The sequence below is a fragment of the Anas platyrhynchos genome, chromosome 6, assembly GCF_047663525.1.
Source record: "Anas platyrhynchos isolate ZD024472 breed Pekin duck chromosome 6, IASCAAS_PekinDuck_T2T, whole genome shotgun sequence".
NCBI classification, from domain to species: Eukaryota; Metazoa; Chordata; class Aves; order Anseriformes; family Anatidae; genus Anas; species Anas platyrhynchos.
The window spans coordinates 2906505-2929942 of NC_092592.1; the positions used below are offsets into that span (position 1 = coordinate 2906505).

At 39.6% G+C, this 23438-nt stretch overlaps 1 protein-coding gene across 1 annotated transcript; it reads left to right on the forward strand.

Moving 5' to 3' along the window:
- Window positions 1-3647: 3647 nt before the first annotated feature.
- On the forward strand, window positions 3648-23422 carry LOC140002822 (uncharacterized). The gene is made up of 16 exons (XM_072040214.1): window positions 3648-4102; window positions 5411-5524; window positions 7132-7213; window positions 7295-7410; window positions 7926-7995; window positions 8758-8830; window positions 9921-11417; window positions 11734-11958; window positions 12681-13112; window positions 14545-14661; window positions 15341-15511; window positions 15618-15752; window positions 16598-16980; window positions 18102-18171; window positions 18740-21802; window positions 23274-23422. Exons 2-16 carry the CDS (start codon window positions 5433-5435, stop codon window positions 23420-23422), a joined length of 6675 nt encoding a protein of 2224 aa, XP_071896315.1. The 5' UTR covers window positions 3648-4102; window positions 5411-5432.
- Window positions 23423-23438: the final 16 nt, after the last annotated feature.

Here is a 23438-nt window from a genome sequence, read left to right on the forward strand (position 1 = left end):
AGATGGCCCCTCTCAACCACGCTCCCATTTTAATAAGGGAAGTCAGCGACAGAGTTTGACTTTTGAGTTTCAGGGCAAAGGCTGCTCGTCCGCCACGCTGGAAACGGGCCTGGTCCGGCTGCCTGATGGAGCTCATCCCAGCCCAGCTCCCGACCTGGCCCCATAGGCACCTTGTGCCTCCAAAATCAGCAATTCCCTTTGGGCACACTTCTATGTGCTCTCGGGACACTCCTGGCCTCACCAGGAGGACAGAATGAGGGAGGAATGGCAGTGGGGTGAACCTTTCACGTGAATTAAAGTCATTAAGTAAGGTTCTGTTTGTTAGGTTAATTGCGGTATTGATCCTCCAAGTCCCTCAATTTGGAGTAGTATATAACTGATACAATTTCAGTTCAATAATTTTTGTTGGTGAAAACATGCATTTTACCTGTATTCAGCTTAGTTTCTTTATGCCTTTTTCCCTAGCCAGTTCACACACTGTCAGTTGTAGACTGGACTGCCTGTAAGTGTTGGGTGTATGGCAGACATCATGGATGATAACCATTGAGACACAAATATTTTAATTGTTGAACATTCAAATTCAATAGCTAAACACGACCAATAAATTTGTGGAATCTCTTGAGTGATTCTGGCTAGGTTTTAAATAAAAGGGATCTTTGTGTCCTAATTTTTATTTATTTTTTTCCTTTTTTTCCTCCAGAAAGAAAAATAAAAGGTCATTTTAGCACAGGTCATGCAGAATCTCCTGCTACAGTAGTTGTAGGCAGAGCGCACTCTACCACTGGTAGAATAGCTGGACAGGTCCCTAAAGTGGTGAAAAATCCAATCTTGAAACAAAACTTGAATATGGATGAAAGCTTCACAGGTACGTTGTGAGATTTTTAAAACCTGTTACTGGTTCTGCCAACTGTGCACTTTTTTTTTTTTTTTCCGAAACAAGTGCTCATTTTTCTGAATATAATTTATAGGGCTGGCTGAGATGTTTAAAACTCCAGAAAATACAAGTGGAAACACATCACCTTCAAGCACTGTTCGTGACAGTGATCTTACACCACCGTGCACCACAATGGACATTTCTGAACTGCGTACTCCTGAAGAATCTGGTATGGTTGTTAATTGGAAAGAAATTATTAAAGTATACTTTGGGGTAGCTGTGTCTGCAACTCACTGATAGTGCATAGCCTAATGCTAGGCAGACTTAGTGTAGAGATAAAGCATCTTGCAACCATTGATTTTTTTTTTATCATGTATTGGAGGACATTTTCCAGTAGTTCCAGTTATTTTTTTTGGTAGGTGTTATTTTTTTATTCATTCAGTTTTATATCGAACTTCTAAATGCTGAAGTATTGTTTCAGGCAAACCTTGTGTTGAAGCATGGCAATCCTTTAATCAATTGTCAGGGGATACATCTAGATTCAATGACAAAATCTTACGGCAGGGAGTGGTTATGCTGTAGAATTTTGCAAAGATTCTACTTAAGAAAAATGTCAGATTAGGAAGATTTGTGTTAAGATGATCCTTAGCTTTTTTTTTCTGTCTTTTGCATATGACTTTGCATATCAGTCATGTTCCTGAATAACTCAGAATTCTTTAAATTCTGTTTTACTAAGAATTTAGCAAAAGTGAGCATCTAGTGAATCACCAACCAAAATCAAGAATGAATTATCCAATATTCAGAGTAGTAATACTAATGATTTTTATCAGATTAAATAAAAAAACATCAAGGTTTTTTAGGCTTAATTTTTTTAACGTATGCTGTGCCTTGTAGGAGCTAATTGCCTTCTTGCTAATTACCAAACCAATTGCTGAAACACAGTTTTGGATTTAGCTTGTAGAAAGCTTTGGCTGATTGAATCCATTTTTTACTTAGTTATACAGCGATTGGAATGTTTGGATTTTCTGCTTAGTTTGTTTGCCAAATTAGATAAACCTACTGTTTATTTCAGGAGAGATGATGGTGTCACCATTAAATACTCCAGATTCTTCAGGAGAGATACTGGATTGTCAAGACATCTCAGATTTGATGAGAGAGAAGGAATCTCCAAAGTCTATATTTGAAATAATGTCCTCCAGAATTCCAGAAGGACGAATAGCTATGCTGGAAGAAGATCTTGATGTGGATAGCATGTCACTCCACTGGAGTCACAAAACTCCAGATCAGAAGTTGGAGTCAGTCAACGTTGCATCAGGCATCAAACAGCTATGAAAAACCCCAAAGAAGAAGCCAGAACCTGTAGAGGTCCTGTCGGGCATCAAGCAGCTCATGAAGACCGCCAAGCAGAAGCCAGAGCCTGTAGAGCCTACTGATTTCCTGTCAGGCATCAAGCAGCTCACAAGGGCCCCACAGCAAAAATTGGAACCTACAACAGATGAAAATGCCTTGCAGAAATTGCCGGAGACTCCAGTAGAAAACAAGGAGGTAGTAAAAGATGTGACAAGAGTTAATTTAATCCAGAAAAATCCGAAATTGAAACATCAGCTGGTAGAAGACATGGTTGGAGTCACACATTCTCTGGACACTCTCCCAACAGTTTAATGTCCTTTTTGTGCTGTGGTGCCCAGAACCGCGCACAGTGCTCGAGGTGAGGCCACTCCAGGGCAGAGCAGAACAGGGCAATCATTTCCCTCGACCGACGAGCAATGCCAAGTTTTTGAAGTATTTTTGATTTTGTCCGTAAGAGTAACTTGTTCTCTCTGTCTAATTATTCAGAACTTTTAGGCGTACTTTGTTTCTTTCGTGCTTATTTTAAATACCTCAACTCTGTTTAACTCTGGCAGTAGGTAAAGGTCAGGTTGGCTTTCATTTGTTGTGAAACCACAGCCTGAAAATGAGGTTTCGAGCAGCCAGGCTAACCAATGCCCAAAGAGCAGGAGGAGCATTAAGTCACCTGCATCTCCATCTGCTGCCTGGCCTACCTCTACTCCCTCATTTCTAAGAACTTTCCTGTTCTGTTTCATGGAGGGGAAGAGAGCCGTACTCTCTAATCCCTTTTATAGAAGTCCAAACTCTTTTGTGACTCCCTTAAGCCTCAGAGAGAATCAGCAGAGAGCAAATACATGACTTGCTTTTAAATTGGCTTTATGTACTGCGTGGAGGAGGCTGGAGAATGAAACGTGAGGTAGTTGGGGCCTGCGCTTTGTAACTGCAGGCCACTGGTAAAAATGTGCAAAATGAAGAAAGAATTGAGCATAATGATGGAAGTTATGTGTCATAATGTAGTTAATTTTCATCTGTGCTTAAATGTTTTAAAGAGCATTTTAAAAATAATCTTCTCTATGTCACGAAGGGCTGAGGTGGAGTCCTTCCAGTCTAAAAATGTTTCTGACCCGAGTCTACATTTAAAGGGTTCAAAGGCATCTTCTGCTTGCCTATTTTCAGATCAGGGTTTCTTGTCATTTTTCATACCATATTATCTCATTGACTGGAAGTCAATTTTTGCTTAAATGATAGATATCAAGCGTAGACTTGGCCAAGAATGTGGATGGCCGTGATGTTGGATGTGGTGATGACAATTTTCTCTCGTATCAGCTTTCTACTTTTATGCAGTCAAGGCCTTCTGGTCAAGGCCTGAGTCACCCTGGCTCCTCACCAGTGTTTTTTTTTTTTTTTTTTTTAAAATCTTCACATACAGAGCAGCATGGGCTTTGTTTTGAGTTCTTGAGAGTCTCAACTTTAAGCCTTAGTACTCAATTCCTGTCAGGGAATAAATTTTTGTAGGTAACAGCAGGTAACTACTTAGATGACGACAACAGACTTAAAGCGCTGATTTTATTTTCAACACTTTTACTGCTGCTTCCTTCCGCGCTCCCCCTACTGTTACCCCTTCGAAGCGCCCTGTTTTTATGATGAAGAAAACAAAACCAAAACCAATTTGAATTAGGGGAGGAGCGGCTCAGAAGCCAGCCTCGGCTGTCTGCGTTAGTTTAGGAAGCTTTTAGCGAGCTGCTGCCCAACTGGGGCCTCCCGGGCTAAAAGAGTCCGTCCGCCGAGCGGCGCTGGATAGAGCCGAGGGGCCTCGAGGCGGCTCGACCGGGGCTGGGTGTGTGGGGCCGTGTCCCCCCGGGGCGGCTCCGGCAGCTCCCGGTGTCTCCGGTGCCTCAGGTGCCTGGAGCGGCGCGGCGGAGGGATACGAGCGGGCGGAGGCGGCGCTGGCGCGCGCGGCAAGGGCGGGAGGGACGGGAGGGACGGGAGGGGGGCGCCGCGGGGAGCGGCGGCGGCAGCAGGAGGGAGCCGGCACCGCGCTGAGGGGGTGAGCGCCGGGACGGGACGGGGTGAGGGGGGGCGGGGGGCTGCTGGCGTTGGGAATAAGCTTTAAAACCACACGCGGTTATTGCTGGGGGAAGCGGAGTGCCGGGGAGGATGCTGAGAGCGGGCTGGGATCGCTCCGTGGTGCTGCCCTTACGGTGCTTGTGGCGTGGGGGTGCTGGGCTTTAATCCCATGCGCGGGTTATAGGTGTTGTTGTAGGGCCTGCTTTCAAATGAACAACATGTGGCGCTGCACCGTGCACAGGCACACCCAAGGGTTTGCTGGCGGAGGGGCGCTGTCAGTGCTGTCACACGCTGTGTGTGTCTGTGGGAGCCCCTCAGGGAGCCGGCACCGCGGGGCTCCTGCCAGGCCTTTCCCCTTCGGTCCTTCCTTTGCTGACGGGCCAAGGGGTGAGAAATGTCGTGGTTTGGTCAGGTTTGTATTTAACGCAACGCTCGGGACCCTGATCCTGTGGTAATGACGGGTGCTTCAGCCTCCTCCTGGAGGAGGGAGCTCCCTGAGAGCCCAGGGGACGCAGTCGCTTCTGAGACCCAGCCTGCAGCGGGATTTCTGTGAAACCTCTGCGGGTGTGAGAGCTGGCACTGACAGGGAGCTGCAGATAAATAGCTCCAGCTGCAGTCACGGCTTCTCCAGGTTTGCTTCAAAGGCAGCTTTGCTTGAAAGCCAAGTCCGAGAACGTCCCAGTAGATGAGAGGAAGGTAACGCACCAGGTGTAGGTGAGCAGGAGTGACTGCTTGCCTGAAAATAGCTTTAAATCGCTCATGGAATGAACCATTGTATGAGTGGTGCTGCCTCTTTGCAGGCTCTGATGGATACCAAGCAGCTATGGCATACGTCAAAGCGATATTGCTAAGTTTGTGTGAGCACGTGATGACTGCTCTTACCGCTGTTAAAAGCGTTGTTTCCTCCAAACGTGTAGTGCCCGCGCTCCTGTGCACGATTTCAACCAATGCTCGTGGTGGATAGTTCCCAGGTGCAGGGAAACACATGGAAATGGCACTTCGTTCACGTGGCACAGGCACAAGGCTCTTGTGCTGTACTTTAGGAGTGTTTTGAACGGCATTAAAAAAGGGTTACGTTGCTTTACATATTTATGAGAATAAATCATGACTTGGATGAGTAATTTTGACATTCTCACATAGGTAAGACTTCTTATGTTGGAAGATGCCGCTCTTCGGGAAAATAATTGTAATTAAACGCAATGGGACCGATGGAATTCACTTTCCACTCACTGCAAGTTCTTGTTTATTTGGAAGGTGAGAATGTGTCGAGTACTCGGATGCATTGAAATAACATTAATGATAGTTCCTGCAGACAGAATCTTTTTAATATTTACTTGCAAGAAAGAACTGTTTGTATTTGTGAATGCTGTTCAAGGTAGGAAAAGTGGTATTGGACTCACATTACTTGAGCGGAACTTACTGTTTGTCATCGCTTTTTGACCTTTCCTTGTTTAAAAAAAAGTTCTTTTTTTTTCCCCAAAGTTTCTGTCAAAGAGATCCGCTAGAGCTATGAGATTGCAAGTAATCTACATGTGACGTGTGTCCAATTAGCAAGTGGTGGCACTCTTATCTGCGGGCAGGTCCTAGAGAACCAACCAGTGCAGAAGGGAAAGTGGCTTGCATTCAACTGTGCTCATACCAGTGCTCTTTTGCATTTATTTTTATTTTTTTAATTTTTTTTTAATTATTTTTTTGGTTCTCCAAGGCCTCAGTAATGAAATGCACGAGCTAGTATCAAGAATTGATAAATGTTTTTACTTCTCTTGACCTGGGTTTGCTCAGCACTTCTCTGATTGATTGATTAATATCTTAACTAATTATCCAGTCCTGCATCAGATCCCGTAGTGCCAGTCTGTGGGAAGCACTGCAGTGTCAATAATACTCTTCTTTGGCTTCAGCAGAGCTGCCCAGGCAGATGATAATCAGTTTTAATGTCTTTTTAGGCTTGTCATGAACAGATTTTTGGTTATTTTACCTTTTTTCCAGTATGGATTCTCTGGCATTACAGAAACATAAGCTCCTGATATTTTTTGTCACAGTTGAAAGCCTTAGGTGGTTCATTTCTTCCCGTTCATTGCCTAATGTCCTGCATTTTTTTTCAGACTTAATTGTCTTCAGGATCTCAACTCTTTTAGCCAATTAAGGTGAATGAGTTCAACGCTCCCTGGTGGGTTAGGCAGGGCACGCCTGCATTCTAACAATTTTGGCCACTAATGGTAATCTGCGGCTTCACTCTGGAGCCAGTCCTATAATAATTGGCTTTACTGGCGGATGAAAAGGCTGCTTCTCAGCCACTCAGACACTGTTTTTTTTGATCTCTGTATTGTTAGCACTAGGACAGATTTTGGACAGAGTGTATTTTGCTGATAACGTGACTTAGAATCCAAGCTTTAGACTCCGCGTTTCTCTTTCGATCCTTTTTACTGCAGTGCTGTTTTTTCCACCACTTTTCATCACAGAAATTAGCACCAAGTACAGCATTCCCCCTGTTTCTTACCTGGAGAACTTAGTGACTGCTCTCTTGCCTTAGGTCTGTTGGCATGTATTAAATGTATATGTCCAGAGAAAAGTGGTGGAATTTAAACTGCTGATCACATTCACTTTTTTCTTTGGTGGAGAAAAGGTTTCCCTGTGGTAGCAATAACTTTCTGGCTTTTTCCTAGTGTTCCAAACTCTTTTGGTGCGATAGACATCACGTTAAGTATTTCATTCAATGTATTTTCTTGTCCCTTTGTTCTTCTGTGTACAGTCATCCAAATTATTAGCTGAAATTTGGGATGTCAAAGCACCAAATTCTACAGCAGTGAGATTTTTTGTCCTCTCTGCATGTCTGTAAACTCCAATTATATTTTCACCTCTAGGAGAACAGAATGTGACATCCGCATCCAGTTGCCTCAGGTCTCAAAAGAACATTGTAAAATTGAAGTAAATGAAAACGAGGAGGTAAGATATGCATATTTTAATGACATTTGTATTGCATTGTTGCATCTCATCGGGCTACTGAAATTTTTGTTTTATTTCTAGGCAATCTTGACAAATTTAAGTACAGTAAATCCTACGCAGCTGAACGGTAGCTGTTTTCAGCAACCTGTACCTCTGAAGCACGGAGATGTGTTAGCTATTATTGATCGTTCTTTCAGGTAAGTGCCAGTGACAAACTGTCTCTGACAGACAATGCCTTGATCCTAGAACATGTTCTGCAGCCAAACAGTGTGGGGAACTCTGTGGACGGTCTCTACCTGCCGGATGAAGGTACAGGAGATAGCAGTAGATGAATGGGAAAACCTGAAACATCGTTTTACCATTTTCAGAAAGATAATTTAGTTTATTTTGTATCTCTTTACAATGTCTTATAGAGCTTCTCCAGAAGGCAAGACGGCTTAAAGATTTTTTTTATTACTTTTATATATTATATTAAGCTAAATCAATAAAGATAGAATTGTCTGGAGAGATCATTTTGATTTTGTTTCAAGGACAAACACATTTCTAGGAGAAGAGAATATTTTGATGTAGTGAAAGTACTTTAAAGCAATATGTTGGTATTGCTGGGAGTGGGACAACTCTTTCTAGGTCATTTATCTTAATAATGCGAATTTAGTTATCAGCTATTTAACCAAAAAAATGCTTGTTTTTACTTTTAAAATATTTCATCCAGGTTTGAATATCCTCTCCAATCAACTCCAAGAAAAAGGCGTTCCAGATCTCCAAAAGATGAAACGCGGCAGGTAAATTTGTGGTGACAGGCTTACTTCTAAATACATTGGTATCAGTATTGATAAGGATGAATTCTATTTCCCTGTTTTGTTGTGGGTTTTGTCTGCTTTTTTTTAAATGAGGAATATTTTTTCAATCGTAGGCTAGCTTTCCGTTTGAAAATGCAAATGAACTCATATCTTTTTTAAACTCAATATATTATTTTTAGAGTTATCAGTTTCTGTTAATAGATCTATTACTTTTAAATGGGGATGTTTGCCCTAGAACCTGAGCATTTTTTTCCTCCAAAAGTATGTTGTTTTATGGGCTAGTAAATTGTTGGAATTTATAAATATCAAACTAAGTTTATCTTTTAATAATTGATTTGCACTTGTTTCTTTTTTTAATTCCCAACAATGTTTTAACCCTTCAAGGGGATATTGCTACTTAGCGAGTACTGTGGCTATTGAAGATTTTTGTACGTTCTGTTTCTCTTATTTAAATAAAATTCTTCCACTAGGTCTGGTACAAAAGTGAGCTTAGAATGTGCTTGTACATGTTCATATGCTACAGCTGCTTTTAGAGCTAATAATAATAAAACAAGACTTGAGCTCTTGCTGTGTAGAGTATCGGTTAGTGTTCTTAAGTGGTGAAATACTCGGTTTTAATTTGAGTGCTTTTAAACCTGTTCAGTATGCAATGCTTACACATTTATAAATCTAGCGTTTTCCAATGTTCAGTAGAAAGCTAAATAAATATTTGTTGCTCTGCTGTAACGTTGTACAAATTTACAGGTTCTTCATGTTCAGCAGGTGGCAGAAGTGGAGTTATTACATAAGCAAACTTCAGGATCTAAAAGATCTTCAGGTTGGTACCTGTATTATAGGGGGTTTGTGTTCATCTTCCTCCTTAATTTTAATTCTTAGCATATGGAGGAAAAACAAGGTTGAAAAGAGCAAAATAAATATATTTAAAGATTTTTCAAACTGAGCACAGTACACATTCCTGTGTCAGTGTACTACTGCATTGTACTTAAATGCTGTGATTTACCCATGCCAGGGGAAAACACATTGTTGCATTCTGACAAACGGGCAGTAACACTTTTTGAGAAACAGTATTGAACGTTTTGCTGAAACCCCAAAAGATCACGTTTAAAGATCTCCTTCCTAACCCCCATCTCCTTTTCCAAAAGTTGATCAGTGTGCTTTTTCCTTGTCTGTTAGTCTCTCCATCTTTACATGTATTTCCCGTTGCATCTAAGAGAAGTGGACATGTCAGCATTTGTTTTAGTAGATGTTCATGCTGGTATATGGCAGTGTTGAGACTGTGGATGTGTAAATGTTCACAAGGGCTCAGCTTCTTGTGGTTTCGAAAGGCAACTTCTTGGATGAACCCTGCTAGCTGACTGCTCTCTGCGTGGAAAATGTGAAGTGAAGCATGTTACTTCAGGCCTCCAGCATGCGTGCGGTCACTTGCTCTGTCTCATTTGGGAAGTGCTAGCTCTGTTTTATTGTCTTGCTTTACCCTAGAGAAGCATTGGTACAGTTAGAACAATACAGCACCTGGGTAAATGCAAGACAGGAAACTGACTGAATTGTGGTAAGCCGATCTCAGTGATTGTTTAGTTCTGTGTTCACAGATTTGTCTTGTGGCAGCCGTGAAAGATAGGTATATAAGCCACCGAAGAAAAACAGCAGCATGAAATACAAATTGCCTTATCTGAATGTGGGATAAGGTCCAGATTGCAACTTAAAATTTATTAAACATTTCACAACTAATGTTTTTATTATGAGAGAATTGTTATTGTAAACAGAGCTTTGTGTACAGTCCCATATCCTGGAGCCTGGTTGCTAGCCTTGGTAGAGGAAAGGAGGGAATTCTCATCTGTATTTAAGGAACTTTACTTATGTTTCTGCTTTTTTTACATAACTTTGTTTTTGCTTTGCTTACGCTGTAGATCATTCTGAGTGCAAAGAACAAAATGCTGATGAAAATAAACAAAGTACAGAGGAAAATATGTCCAAAGCCTTACCAGTTAAGCTACAAACACCTAAATCTTCATATAAGATAAAACAATCTACTAGAAAGCAAACTGAAATGTCTCCCTTTAGTAAACTCTATGAAACGCTGAAACATGAGATTAAAGTGAAAAAAACTCTGCAAGGAGGAAATGTACCTGAAAAAGCTGGAAAAGAAGGTGGTAAGGGTGCCCTGCAGGAACCAAGTGCTCAAATCGCATCAAGTTGTGATCATGTAAGCCCTACTGAAGAAAAAGAAATTGGCATAAGTGAAAATAATGAAGAATATAAAATGAAACAAGAAGTAATTAGTTCAGAACTTAATCAAATCTCAATGGTAGGAAGTGCTACCAAGAAATGTTTTACCAGAAGTCCGCGAACTTCTGTTTCAAAGGAGATGACAAAAAGTATTCTCAGGAGAAGTAACTTGCAAGATCATAAGGAAGAAAGTACACCAGGTAAATCTAAAGGCACTGAAGTTCCAGCCAAAACACCCAAACCCAGTAAGGAGAATGACAGAAATGCAGCATGTCTGCTGCAGCCATGCTCCATAGAACGCTTGGGTTATGCAGATGAGGTGAAAATCTACAACTCTGCAATAACAGCAGAGAAAATAGCGCAGACAACAAACATGACAAACGTTTCTGAAGTAGACAAACATGTTATGTCTACACCAACCCCCAGAAGGAAGAGTCCTCGATCTTGTTTCATGTCACCTACCAACGAAGCTACTGGGGTGGATTCTGTAAATATTGGTACTCCGACAGCTCGAGGAGATGTGTTGTTGGAACACAAATCTTTTTCAGAAATTTCAGCTGAAATTCAAAGGGAAGATTCAGTGTGCAGAAATGATAGCCTCCAACAACAGCCTTTGGCAGAAAATAAATGCATAAACCAGAGACGAAACAGTAAACAACATACACCAAGAAAATCGGGGAAAGTAGAAGTGCTGAAAGAAATCTGTGATCAGACAAATGTAGATTCAAAAAAGAGAGATTCTGAGTCTCCTGCTTCTAATTCCAAGAGTCCCAGAAGAAATGTCAGACAAAGTAAAGAATTTGTAAACAAAAGCATCCATTCAGAGACACCAACTTCAGGAGAGATAACATCAGAACTGGCATCTCCTGCTAGTCAGAAATCTGAGTCTGGAAGAAAAAGGGGTAGGCCGAGAACCTCTGAACTGCGAACTGAGAAAGCACTGGAGACAAATGCAGTTGAAGAACACGACAATAAGACTGTAGACAGACAGGACAGTGGAACTCAACAAGATCTGGCCACCAATGGGTGTAATCAGAAATCAGATTTGGAAGATACTTGTGTTCTAAGACCTCGGAGATCATCATCAAAGAGGTCTTTGGGAAGTGCTAGTGTACTGGAAGACAATGAGGCTGTTGCAGAAATGAATGTTTCTGACCTGTTGGCTGAAGAAGAATCAGGTAAATAGATTTCGCGCCTTGTTGGCACTTAATTGGAGAAAATCTCTTAATTTTCGTGAGAATTTTTCCATTTAAATATATAATTAATTGCTGATACGTTGGTTCTGTAACATCATGTTTTTATATATATGACCCTAAAAATAACCAGTAATTTCTATAAAATTTTCTCCAATTGAATGTAAATGAGTTACTTTCTAATATGTTTCTGCCTTTAAAATGCCCAAGTAAGCCTTGTTTCCTGTGCTGGTTAAAATGGTGACTTCCTGGATTCTTTGATTTGTGGAGATATATTCAATTATTGCTATTTTTTGTTTAGGTAACACAAAAAGAGTGTCTCAGAAGAGGAAGAGCGGTGATCTGTTACCTCAGCCTTTAGGCAAGCGAAAAAGATTGTCTTTTGGTGGTCATCTAAGTCCGGAACTCTTTGACAAAAGTTTGCCTCCCAACTCACCCCTTAAACGAGGTGCGATTCCTGCAAGGCTGAGCTTACCGTTTGGAAGCTCCCCACGCGCAGTGCTGAAAAAGGCTCAGGGGCTGAAGCACTTTGCAGTCCAGGTAAATAAATGCTGAGGCTAATCGAGTCGCTAAGCTAAGTGATACGAACAGAACTTGTAAATTCAAAGACTTCTAAAAATGAATTCAAAATGAATAATAAAGATGTATGTTAGGAAGTGGACATATTGACTGGGAATTATAATGGTATTTTTTAATCAGCGTTTTTAAACTTTTTCCTCCAAAGGAGGATGTGCAGCTTATTGTTCGTCTACCTCTCTTTATCCAGGGGGTGTGCTTTATTTCATCACACGTTTTTGCTTGTTCTCATGCATGTTTTGGAGTATGTTTGTGTGCTTGTGCTTAACAGCAGAATCTACTGGCACCAGTTAATCATAAATAGCAGAAAAGAGACGCAATCTAGAAAGAGTAGTTTGTTGCCAGACTATGCAAGCTATGGCCGTGTGGCTTGGCCAGAAGTCTGAAAACATTCAGCTGCTGATTTAAGCTAGTGAAAGCCTGTAGTGCACTTTATGGGAATAAGACTGTTTTGAATAAACTAGAGTAACAAAGTTAATTTGTTCAGTTGGATTTGCACAGGCCATTGGAGGCTTTTGAAATTTAAAAGTTGTTGCCAATTTGCTTTCTTCTTAGAGAGTAACATCTAAGACTTTTTCAACTGATCTGATGCTATTTTATACTATTGCATTTACTTTCAGAGATAGAAAAGAACACTTGTAGTTTAGCTTTGCACAGTAATTTTTTGTTATTTTTTTTTCTACCAAGAACTTTCTGTATGTTTGCAAAAAGAAAAAATGTCACCAGAAAAATTGCCAGCCCAGACGCCCCCAGCTGCCTCTTCCCCTGACTCTGGAAAAGCAACACCGCAGCTTCCTACAGGCTCTCCAGCACCTTACACAAAAGGGCGTTTCTCTGTTTCGCACATCACAACACCATCACCAATTGCAGAAGAGCAGAACGGTGTTGCAAAAGATATGAATACAGGGGAGAAAAATGGTGCCCTAGAGAAAACACCTAAATCTAATGGTGTTAGCCAAGATGATAAAACCTCAATGGCAACACCTAACAACTTAACAAGAAGTTCACGACGTAGTATGAAGACTCCCATGAAGAGGAGGAGTGGTGCTGTAGCAGTTATCAGTTCAAAAAGAAGAAGCGGTGCCTCTACTGCCAACTTACTAGGTTTGTTTCAGCAGTTAATTTTAATATGATTTCTACTGCTTTAAAAAACAGCTACAAAACTGAAGTAGTCCTATTATTAGTTTTATTCTGAGACCACCAAATGATCGGTGTATATTCTGATGGTTTGTGGGATTTTTTTTTTTTTGAATCATCTGAGAATTGCAAAATTTTATGTTCTCACACTTATCCATCGCTTTAGCAACTAGATTTATAACAAGGTATTTAGAACGCAAATCCTAATACTCAGAAACTGAAAAATGGTAGAATTAAGGTTCTGTTTGTTAGGTTAATTGCGGTATTGATCCTCCAAGTCCCTCAATTTGGAGTAGTATATAACTGATACAATTTCAGTTCAATAATTTTTGTTGGTGAAAACATGCATTTTACCTGTATTCAGCTTAGTTTCTTTATGCCTTTTTTCCTAGCCAGTTCACACACTGTCAGTTGTAGACTGGACTGCCTGTAAGTGTTGGGTGTATGGCAGACATCATGGATGATAACCATTGAGACACAAATATTTTAATTGTTGAACATTCAAATTCAAATGTTGGTCAAAATAGTTTTGATACCACTGGAAAAATTGAGAGGGAATCTGGTTCTTGAAAATTTAATCTTTATGAAAACACTTAAAGATGAGATGTCTTTAATTTATGAAAACAAATTATATCAATTTGACTCTTTCAAAGTCAAATTTAAAATTTCCCATCAATATCAACATTCATCTGGCAATTTATTATTCTTTGCTATCTTCGTTTTTTGTAGAATCATTTTAAAGTTGTGAATAACATGCTGTGTGCAGTGTCTGTGTGCAGTGTCTCAGTGATAGTCCTATTATATGGTGAGATAAAATCACAGGCCTTCCTGGTTAATCCTGGATATGTTTCACTTAAAACAAACAAAAAACAAAAAAACATTTTTTTGCTGTTAAACCTTACATTCTGTTAAGGAAAAATTCAGGTACAATAAAGTGCAAGACTGAAAGGCTTATGGCAAATTTGTAATGAGGAAAATATTTCACAGAATCGCAGAATATCCTGAATTGGAAGGAACCCACAATGATCATCAAGTTTAACTCCTGGGTCCTTAAATGACCGCCCAGAAAATCAGACCACATGTCTGAGAGCACTGTCCAAATGCTTTTTGAACTCGAGCAGAGAGTGAGGACAGAGTGAGGTCAGCACTTAGCACAGATTCTGGAACTGTATGACGCTTTTTGTTGTAGAAACGTACTGGATGCTTGGACACTTGTACTGGATGCTTGGACGCTCGTACTGGATGCTTGGACGCTCATACTGGATGCTTGGACACTCGTTAAGATTCAGCTTGAAATTGTGATTTCTGACTACAGCAAATCCTTTGGAATCATAAATAGCTGTGAAGTCCTGTTTACACAGCTGCCAGTTAAGGTTATTGTGTCTGTTTTGCTTCGTAGTTGCGAAATCTTGGGCAGAAGTGGTAAAATTGGGTGTTGCAAGACCACAGGCAAAGGCCGTTAAAAAACGTGCCCCAAAACGAAGACCAATGAAGAAGACAACACAGTCACCAAAGGTATTTGTTTTACTTCTTTTTAAGGTTTGGGGGTTTGCTTAACCTTGAAACAGCTTGTTGGCATTTAACTGCAGAAGCTGGAAGTTTGAGATTTTGGCAAGATGTTAAATGGGTATTGGTGTCTTTCTCACAGCGTGTAAATCTACTTGAATTTACTGAAATGTATTAATTCAAAACATCTTAAGAATGTATCTAAATAACTAATTGTGTTGGGTGGATGGAGTAAGTATTTGTCCCTTGTCTGTAGTTGAAGCTGTAGTGCTGTTTGAAAGAGGTTCTGTTCCGGTTTAACCACTTTACGTGGTGGTGAGGTTGGTCGTTGGATGATGGTGAAGGTCTTTCCCAACCTAAAGGATTCTATGCAGGTGGAAAGGAGTAAGACTGAAAGACTCTCAGGATAATCCCTGAGCGTTTCTGAAAGCTAAGAAAACTTGTCTCAGATGCTCATTGAGCGTAGTCACTCAAATCTTAAACGAATATATGAGCTGCATTTCACAACGAATCAGCCCTTTAAAGTAGCTGCAATTTAACCACTTCTGTATGCCCAGCAGTCTGTATTAGCTAAACACGACCAATAAATTTGTGGAATCTCTTGAGTGATTCTGGCTAGGTTTTAAATAAAAGGGATCTTTGTGTCCTAATTTTTATTTATTTATTTATTTATTTTTTTCCTTTTTTTCCTCCAGAAAGAAAAATAAAAGGTCATTTTAGCACAGGTCATGCAGAATCTCCTGCTACAGTAGTTGTAGGCAGAGCGCACTCTGCCACTGGTAGAATAGCTGGACAGGTCCTTAAAGTGGTGAAAAATCCAATCTTGAAACAAAACTTGAATATGGATGAAAGCTTCACAGGTACGTTGTGAGATTTTTAAAACCTGTTACTGGTTCTGCCAACTGTGCACTTTTTTTTTTTTTTTTTTCCGAAACAAGTGCTCATTTTTCTGAATATAATTTATAGGGCTGGCTGAGATGTTTAACACTCCAGAAAATACAAGTGGAAAAACATCACCTTCAAGCACTGTTCGTGACAGTGATCTTACACCACCGTGCACCACAATGGACACTTCTGAACTGCGTACTCCTGAAGAATCTGGTATGGTTGTTAATTGGAAAGAAATTATTAAAGTATACTTTGGGGTAGCTGTGTCTGCAACTCACTGATAGTGCATAGCCTAATGCTAGGCAGACTTAGTGTAGAGATAAAGCATCTTGCAACCATTGATTTTTTTTTTATCATGTATTGGAGGACATTTTCCAGTAGTTCCAGTTATTTTTTTTGGTAGGTGTTATTTTTTTATTCATTCAGTTTTATATCGAACTTCTAAATGCTGAAGTATTGTTTCAGGCAAACCTTGTGTTGAAGCATGGCAATCCTTTAATCAATTGTCAGGGGATACATCTAGATTCAATGACAAAATCTTACGGCAGGGAGTGGTTATGCTGTAGAATTTTGCAAAGATTCTACTTAAGAAAAATGTCAGATTAGGAAGATTTGTGTTAAGATGATCCTTAGCTTTTTTTTTTTCTGTCTTTTGCATATGACTTTGCATATCAGTCGTGTTCCTGAATAACTCAGAATTCTTTAAATTCTGTTTTACTAAGAATTTAGCAAAAGTGAGCATCTAGTGAATCACCAACAAAAATCAAGAATGAATTATCCAATATTCAGAGTAGTAATACTAATGATTTTTATCAGATTAAATAAAAAATCATCAAGGTTTTTTAGGCTTAATTTTTTTAACGTATGCTGTGCCTTGTAGGAGCTAATTGCCTTCTTGCTAATTACCAAACCAATTGCTGAAACACAGTTTTGGATTTAGCTTGTAGAAAGCTTTGGCTGATTGAATCCGTTTTTTACTTAGTTATACAGCGATTGGAATGTTTGGATTTCCTGCTTAGTTTGTTTGCCAAATTAGATAAACCTACTGTTTATTTCAGGAGAGATGATGGTGTCACCATTAAATACTCCAGATTCTTCAGGAGAGATACTGGATTGTCATGACATCTCAGATTTGATGAGAGAGGAGGAATCTCCAAAGTCTATATTTGAAATAATGTACTCCAGAATTCCAGAAGGAATAGCTATGCTGGAAGAAGATCTTGATGTGGACAGCGTATCATTAAGTGCAGAGAAACAAGCCTCTCAGGTGAAATTGGAAAGTAAAAGGAAAACACCAGATGAGAAGTTGGAGTCAGTCAACGTTGGATCAGCCATCAAGCAGCCATTAAAAACCCCAGAGAAGAAGCCAGGACTTGTAGAGGTCCTGTCGGGCATCAAGCAGCTTATGAAGACTGCCAAGCAGAAGTCAGAGGAAACAAAGGTAAAATATTTTCTTTAGCTTTTGGAAAGAGTTTATTTAAGCTTGGAGCCTGTGGTTGAAGTGAACTCTTAGGCCATCTAATAAGACATGTTTTATATCATTGTATTTTCATTAAAATATCTCATGCACAAGACCTGTGGCTGACAAAATACCTTCTGGAAGAGCACCTGATGTTTATTTGAAAACAGTGAAGTTGACAACCTGTGTTTTCCTTGGTAGCTTTGTCCAGGTGTGAATGGGTAAAAACCAGAAGATGCAGCTGAGTACAAATTTGAAGGAGCACTTTTTTTCTAGTCATTTGTTTCTGTTATGTTTAAAGCACCCTTAAATTACTTACAGACTACAATGGAGTTCTTTCTGTGCCTTCCTTTTCATAAGTGGGATATATGCATGTTTGTTTTTTTTTTGTACAGCTTCTTCATAGCTTGTAGATTAAATTCAAAACACTTTTTTTCTTTAAACATCCAAGAGCACTGAGCTTTTGCCAAAATTTGGTGTTACCACGTAGTCAGTTGATTGCTCTTCATGCCCATAAGGCTTTCATTCACTGCTTGCTGAATGGACACCAATTCTACTCTGTTTGCTTGTATTAGGATGTACTTTGTTTAGAGGAACCCTACCTAAATGGCTGCTGAGGCTGCTCTGGGTTACCATTTTGACCTTACAATTCGCACCTTCATCACTCTTGTCATTGGTGTATTTTATTAGCCTCGATTTTTGTTGACTCCCAGATCCATAGATTAAAATGAGTATTGCTGGTCTGTGTAGAACTACAATAAAACACTTCAAAACATTCAAATGATTTAGATTCAATAACCCTCTTTTTCTAATCTTACTAGACAATGTTCAGCCCGTTTACTGAATGCTTTTTAAAACTCTACTGTGTTGTCTTTCACTGTAAAAACTGCTACACTAGCTCAGATAACAAGTATTAAGTTCAATTTTGTGGTAGTACCAAATATATGATGCAGTTAGCAAACGAAGTTGGCTTCATTTTCTCATAAAGTATTTGGCAGGACTTTTTTCAACTGTTTCACTCCCAATTTTCTATTAGTTAACTATTTCTTGTCCTGTCAGACACACACAAAAGTATTGATTATTGCTTATTTCCTTAGGTCAGGTCAGAAAATGTTATGGATCCTAAGCAGGAAGATGCTGTAACTGCTTGTACTAATGGCAGTCGTGAGTATGGTAAGTACAAACACTTTTATTTTAACTAGAGTAATAATGAATATGCAGGACTGTGTGTGTTGTTAGGAAGTTTCAACGTGTTGTAAAAATTCCAAATTATATAGTATGGAAGGAGCAAATATCTCAGGGAATTTGAGCAGTAATCTGTAACACAAACCAGTGTTGGCATTCTATTGGTGTTTAAAAAATGGTGTAGTAGTTTGATGTAATAACGGTGGCATCTCCAAACATACCAGTGTAAAAAACAAACAAACAAAAAATCACCTGTTGCTAAGGTATCCACTTAAAATCACCTTTATTTGCAAAGACTTTCAAAATATATCTTAAAGCTTGAGTGCTACCTGTCAAATAAAACAAATAACTCTGTGTACTAAACTGGGTTTTATTCTAGGAGTCTGTTTAAATCCCTGTTACTTTTTAAAATAAAATATGATTCATTTGAGCAAGACCGCTTTACTGGGAAAATGAAAACTCAAGAGATACTTTGATCGGGCATAGTAATGTATAACTTTTGATTGTGCTCTTTTCTATATGACAAACTTTGTAGGGGGGAATAAAACTGTTTTAGAAGACAAAGGAAATACTTCACAAGATAAAGATTCTCAACAAAAGTTGTCAACTAGCGAAGACCACTCTACCCAGAGACTAACAAGGGGCAGACCAAGGAAGACTGTACATCCACCTTCAACAAAGCAGTGTGAAAAGGATTTAAATTCAAAAGAATTGCAAGGTCTGGAGAAAAAGAGCATCCAAGAAGAGATGGGAGAGATCAGTACTTCAACTTCAGTAGCTAAAAATACAGGAAGAGGAAGGAGAACAAATCTTTGCATGGAAAAAGAAATTGTTTCAAAGCATCCTGTTGAGAAAACAGTTGAAACCGTTTCACTTGTGGAAACGCAGGTTGATACTCGAAGACCAAGAAGAGGTAAAACTAAGGAACCTAAGGAGTTAAAACATCCTAGTGAGGATCTTGAGTCTTCTGAAAAAGATTCTTCAGTGCTACAAAAAGATCCTGCAAATAGGAAACAGGCTTTGCAGGAGTATGATATCAGTAGCACATCTGTAACTGAAGATGATCAAAGCAGAAAGACAGAAGGCGTATCTAGTAGCACTCAGGATGAAAATCACCAACTGCAAACAGATTTAAAAAAATCTGAAAACGCATCTGACAAAGGTAGTGTAGAAGACAGAGAAGAAATTCTTCTATTGCATCAGAAGAGGTCTAGAGGAATGAAAAAAATAGAAAACACAGAAGCACTGCTTCCACCCAAAAGACAAAGAAGAGCTAGGAATGAACAGGTTGAACAAGCTCCTTCAGAGGAACTTCATGGGACGACAAGGAAACTTCGTAAACACCAATCAGCAAAATTACTACAAGGTGATGAGCAGACTTCTGAGACTGCCCCCACAGAAGCATCTGGAAACAGAACTGAACTTGAAGTAAAGGTAACAGAAAAAAGAGGTAAGTCTTCAAGAAATGCTAGAAAACAACCAACAGAAGTAAAACCAGACATGTGCGGGATGGCACTTGAAAATACACAGAATGTTCAGAAAGCCAAGGAGACTTCAAATGAAACCATTACGGAAACAAAATCACCCACCAAAAATGAGAGGAAAGTATCTCTGGGAGATGAAGCGGAAAATGCTCAGGAAAATACTACAAAGGCATCTCAAAGATTAAAGTCAGAATCACCTTCTGGAGAGACAGATAAAATGCCGGTAACTGTTCTCAACTTGGAATTCAAACAAGAAGCAAACAGAACTAGAAGCAGGAGAGGGAAAAAAGACTCTTCAGAGAAGAAGGCTGATGAATTTGCCCAGGATGTAAACAGCCTAGATCTTATGCTTAAATGTAAGTCAGAAACAGAGGAATCTTCTCCCAAAGAGTCTTCAGCCTCTAGTTGTGTCAAGCAGGCACACCAAGTAATGAAAGACCAGAACAACACAGCTGACACATTGGTAACTGCTCTAAACAGTGATGGCATTGCTCATAGACATCAAAAGCAGACAAGAAATGAGCAGGAAGCAAATGAACCAAAGCAAACTGAAATCCTGCAAGAGAATCGAACACCAAATAATAGAATTACACGTAGAAGACTTAGAGGAAGAAGAGTTAATTTTAAACTTGAAGAAGCCAGTTCTGAAGCTCTAGGAGAAGAAAGGAATTTACCTGGGAATGAGGAAGGAATGGCTTGCAAACATGATCAACGTGAGGCTTCAGAAAATCCTTTAGAAGTAAGGAGGAGCAGAAGAAGGCAAGCTGATTCCATTCCACAAGCAGCTTGTTCTACCTTTACGAAAAAAGAAACCTTAATTAAAGATCATAGTAAAGATGAGACTTCTACAAAAGATCAAGATCCAGCTTTGGAAGCTATTCCCTCTTCAACAGAAGAAGTTCCGCTGAGAGGACGAAGGCGGCGAGAGGTTGCTGTAGCATCACAAACGGTGAGTTCTCTTTCTATCAGAGAAAAACGTGGCTTGCTAGAAGGTGATGATAAAAAGATGACTGTGAAAGAAGATCAAAATCCAGCATTGGGAGATAGCACTTTGCAGGCAAAAGCAAATGCATCAGCAAGGGACAAAAGAAAAGAGATTGATCTAGCAGCAGAGGCAAAAAGTTCAGCTTCTCTCCGGAGAAAACGTGGCTTGTCAGAAACTGATGACAAAGAGGAGAGTACTAATGAAGAACAAAACGTGCTTTTGGAATCGGTGTCCTGTGCAAAAGCAAAGCCATTAGGAAGGGGCAGAAGGAAAGAAACTCCTCCAGTGTCACACACAACTAATTCCATTTCTCTTAGAAGAAAACGTGGTTTGCCAGCAGATAATGGTAAAGAAGAGGCTCTTAAAGATCAAAATGTTCCGTTAGGAGCAGTTGTTTCAAGTCTAAAAGATCAACCAAAAAGAGGCAGAAGGAATGAAGCTGCCATATTATTAGAAGCCACAAGTTCTACTCCTGCTCGGGGAAAACGTAACTTATCAAAAGAAAGTAGCAGAAATAATAATCATAGGAAAGCTAAACAAATGATTTCTGAAAAACCCTCTTCCGAAGAAAAAATTGACCTTTCAAAAGGGTACTCAGGGAAAAAGTGTAGTATCACTTCACTGGCTGTTAGTTCTAGTTCACTTCAAGGTTTGCCAGAAGATGGTAAGAATGAAACTCCCAAAGAGCAACAGGGTATACTTTTGGAAGTAACCCAATCAGGAAAAGAAAATCCATCGAAGGCAGGCAGAAGGAAAATAGTTCCTTCCAAATCTGAAGAAACTAGTTCAACCTTTCTCAGGGAAAAGCTTGTCTTGCCTGAAGACAGAGGTCAAAACGGAATCCTTAAGGAAGGTGAAGGTACAGCTCTGGAAAATAACTCATCCCAGGAAAAACAAAGGCAACTGAGAAATAAGAGGAAAAATGTACAATTCAAACCAGAGGCAGCTACTTCTCTTCGTGACAATGGCAACTTGCCTGAAAACGGCAACATTTCGGAAATGCAGTGTTTGATACCCACTGGTTCTGAAGAAAGTAATCAGTCTGGAAAAGGAAAAGAGGTTAACCCTACCCAACAGACAACTTCCACTTCTCGCAGAAGAAAATGTCTGTTGCCAGCAGATGATGTACCACCTAAAAAATCAAAATCAGGTGAGGAAAAAAAAATATTTCTATTTTCTACATATAGCTAAGTTTAGAATTTTGTACAGGTTGTTATTACTGTTGGCTGCCATAGTCTAATGTAAATAGAGAGTGGGTCTTTAATGTAGCAAAGAGAGGTAAGTAAAGAAGGGGCTAGGTTATCCTGTACAAACCAGATGTTTCTCCAAAGCAGAATGGATTGATTGTATGGCATCTGACAGCTGTATTCCTCTTCTGCTGAGTTATTCAAATGCTCTCATGCTCTTCTGCTGTCTCAATCCGTAACTTGCAGGTTAAATAACAGCAATTAACTAACTTACAGGTGGTTATGAGCATAGCATGATAATTACATTTGTAGCACCCATTGTCTGTGCTTGTTTTCTCCTAAATACCATCTAAGCTCCTGCTTTTGTATGTCCAGGTTTTGGGTAGCTTGTACAACTTATCCGTGCTGTAATGAAGTTGGTGCTAGAAGGACTTGGAGCTGTATTTGAGCTCAAATGACAGCAGAAGTTCCACATGTCTCTCACTTTTCCTGTTTTTCAGTTTTATTTTCCCCAAGCCAATAGAGCTCTAGCTTCAGACACTTGAAATATTCCCTAAACCTTTCAGCTGGATGTGATAAAATTTTAAAGATACCATGTTGTAATAAATTATCGTCAAATAAATATAATAAAATGGAAGTAATGAATCTTTACAGATGCACAAAGAATTTTCTGGCAGGTTATGTGCATTAATCCTATTGTGATTTGGCCATGCTCTCGTTTCATTTCTCTTCATCTCTTTATCTGTTACATGTGCTTATCCAAACGTAACACGTACATCTATTGTGGCAGGTTCCCCTCTTGGTTTATTGACTTCACACTTCTGCTAGTTTTCACTTCTTGACACTGCTACATGCACCTCCCAAAGGACTGATCTCTCCCAGTGCTTTTCTACCGGTCTGAATAGTTTCTTTTGGGGGGAGGTCCTTTTTCCCCACATGGATTTTAGTGGTGGTGCTTGGGTCGATGCTCATCTCTTGGAGCAGCTTCACTGGTCTGTGCCATGTGGATTCTTCCAGAAGCGTCCAGTGTGTTTGTTACAACTACAAGCCTGACTTTGCAGTTCTAGCTGGACAATAAATTAGTTGCTGTACATTCATTTTTGCTGTTTTTTTCTTCAGTGTTAGATATGTTTTAGTTTTACATATCAGTAGAAGAATTTTTAGCTAAAATAATAGCTAATTGGTTTTGGTGCTCTCATTAATGTTAACCTACTTTCAGAAATAGCTGTATGTCCTTGGGGACCTATTTTAAAGGATATTGGATGTGCAGAAGTGTGGGTTTTGTAACTGGTTTGTTGAACTCATAGATGTAAGCTTTGGAACGTAGTCATTAGGGACATCTCCCTTCAAAAACAATGGAACTGAAGATTGACTTTCTATAAAATGCTTGATTTATGATATAAATTTCCATTTAATATTTCTGTCTACGAATAGAGAATGATGAAAACGGATCACCCAAAAAAGGGAAAAGAAACAAAACTGAAGAAAAACTTGAAGGCAATGTGAAGACAACTCAGACTGCTGGAGGGACGAACAGGACAACAAGATCAAGCACAAGAGCAAGTGCAAGAACAAGAAAATAGTCTTAACAGTTAAAGA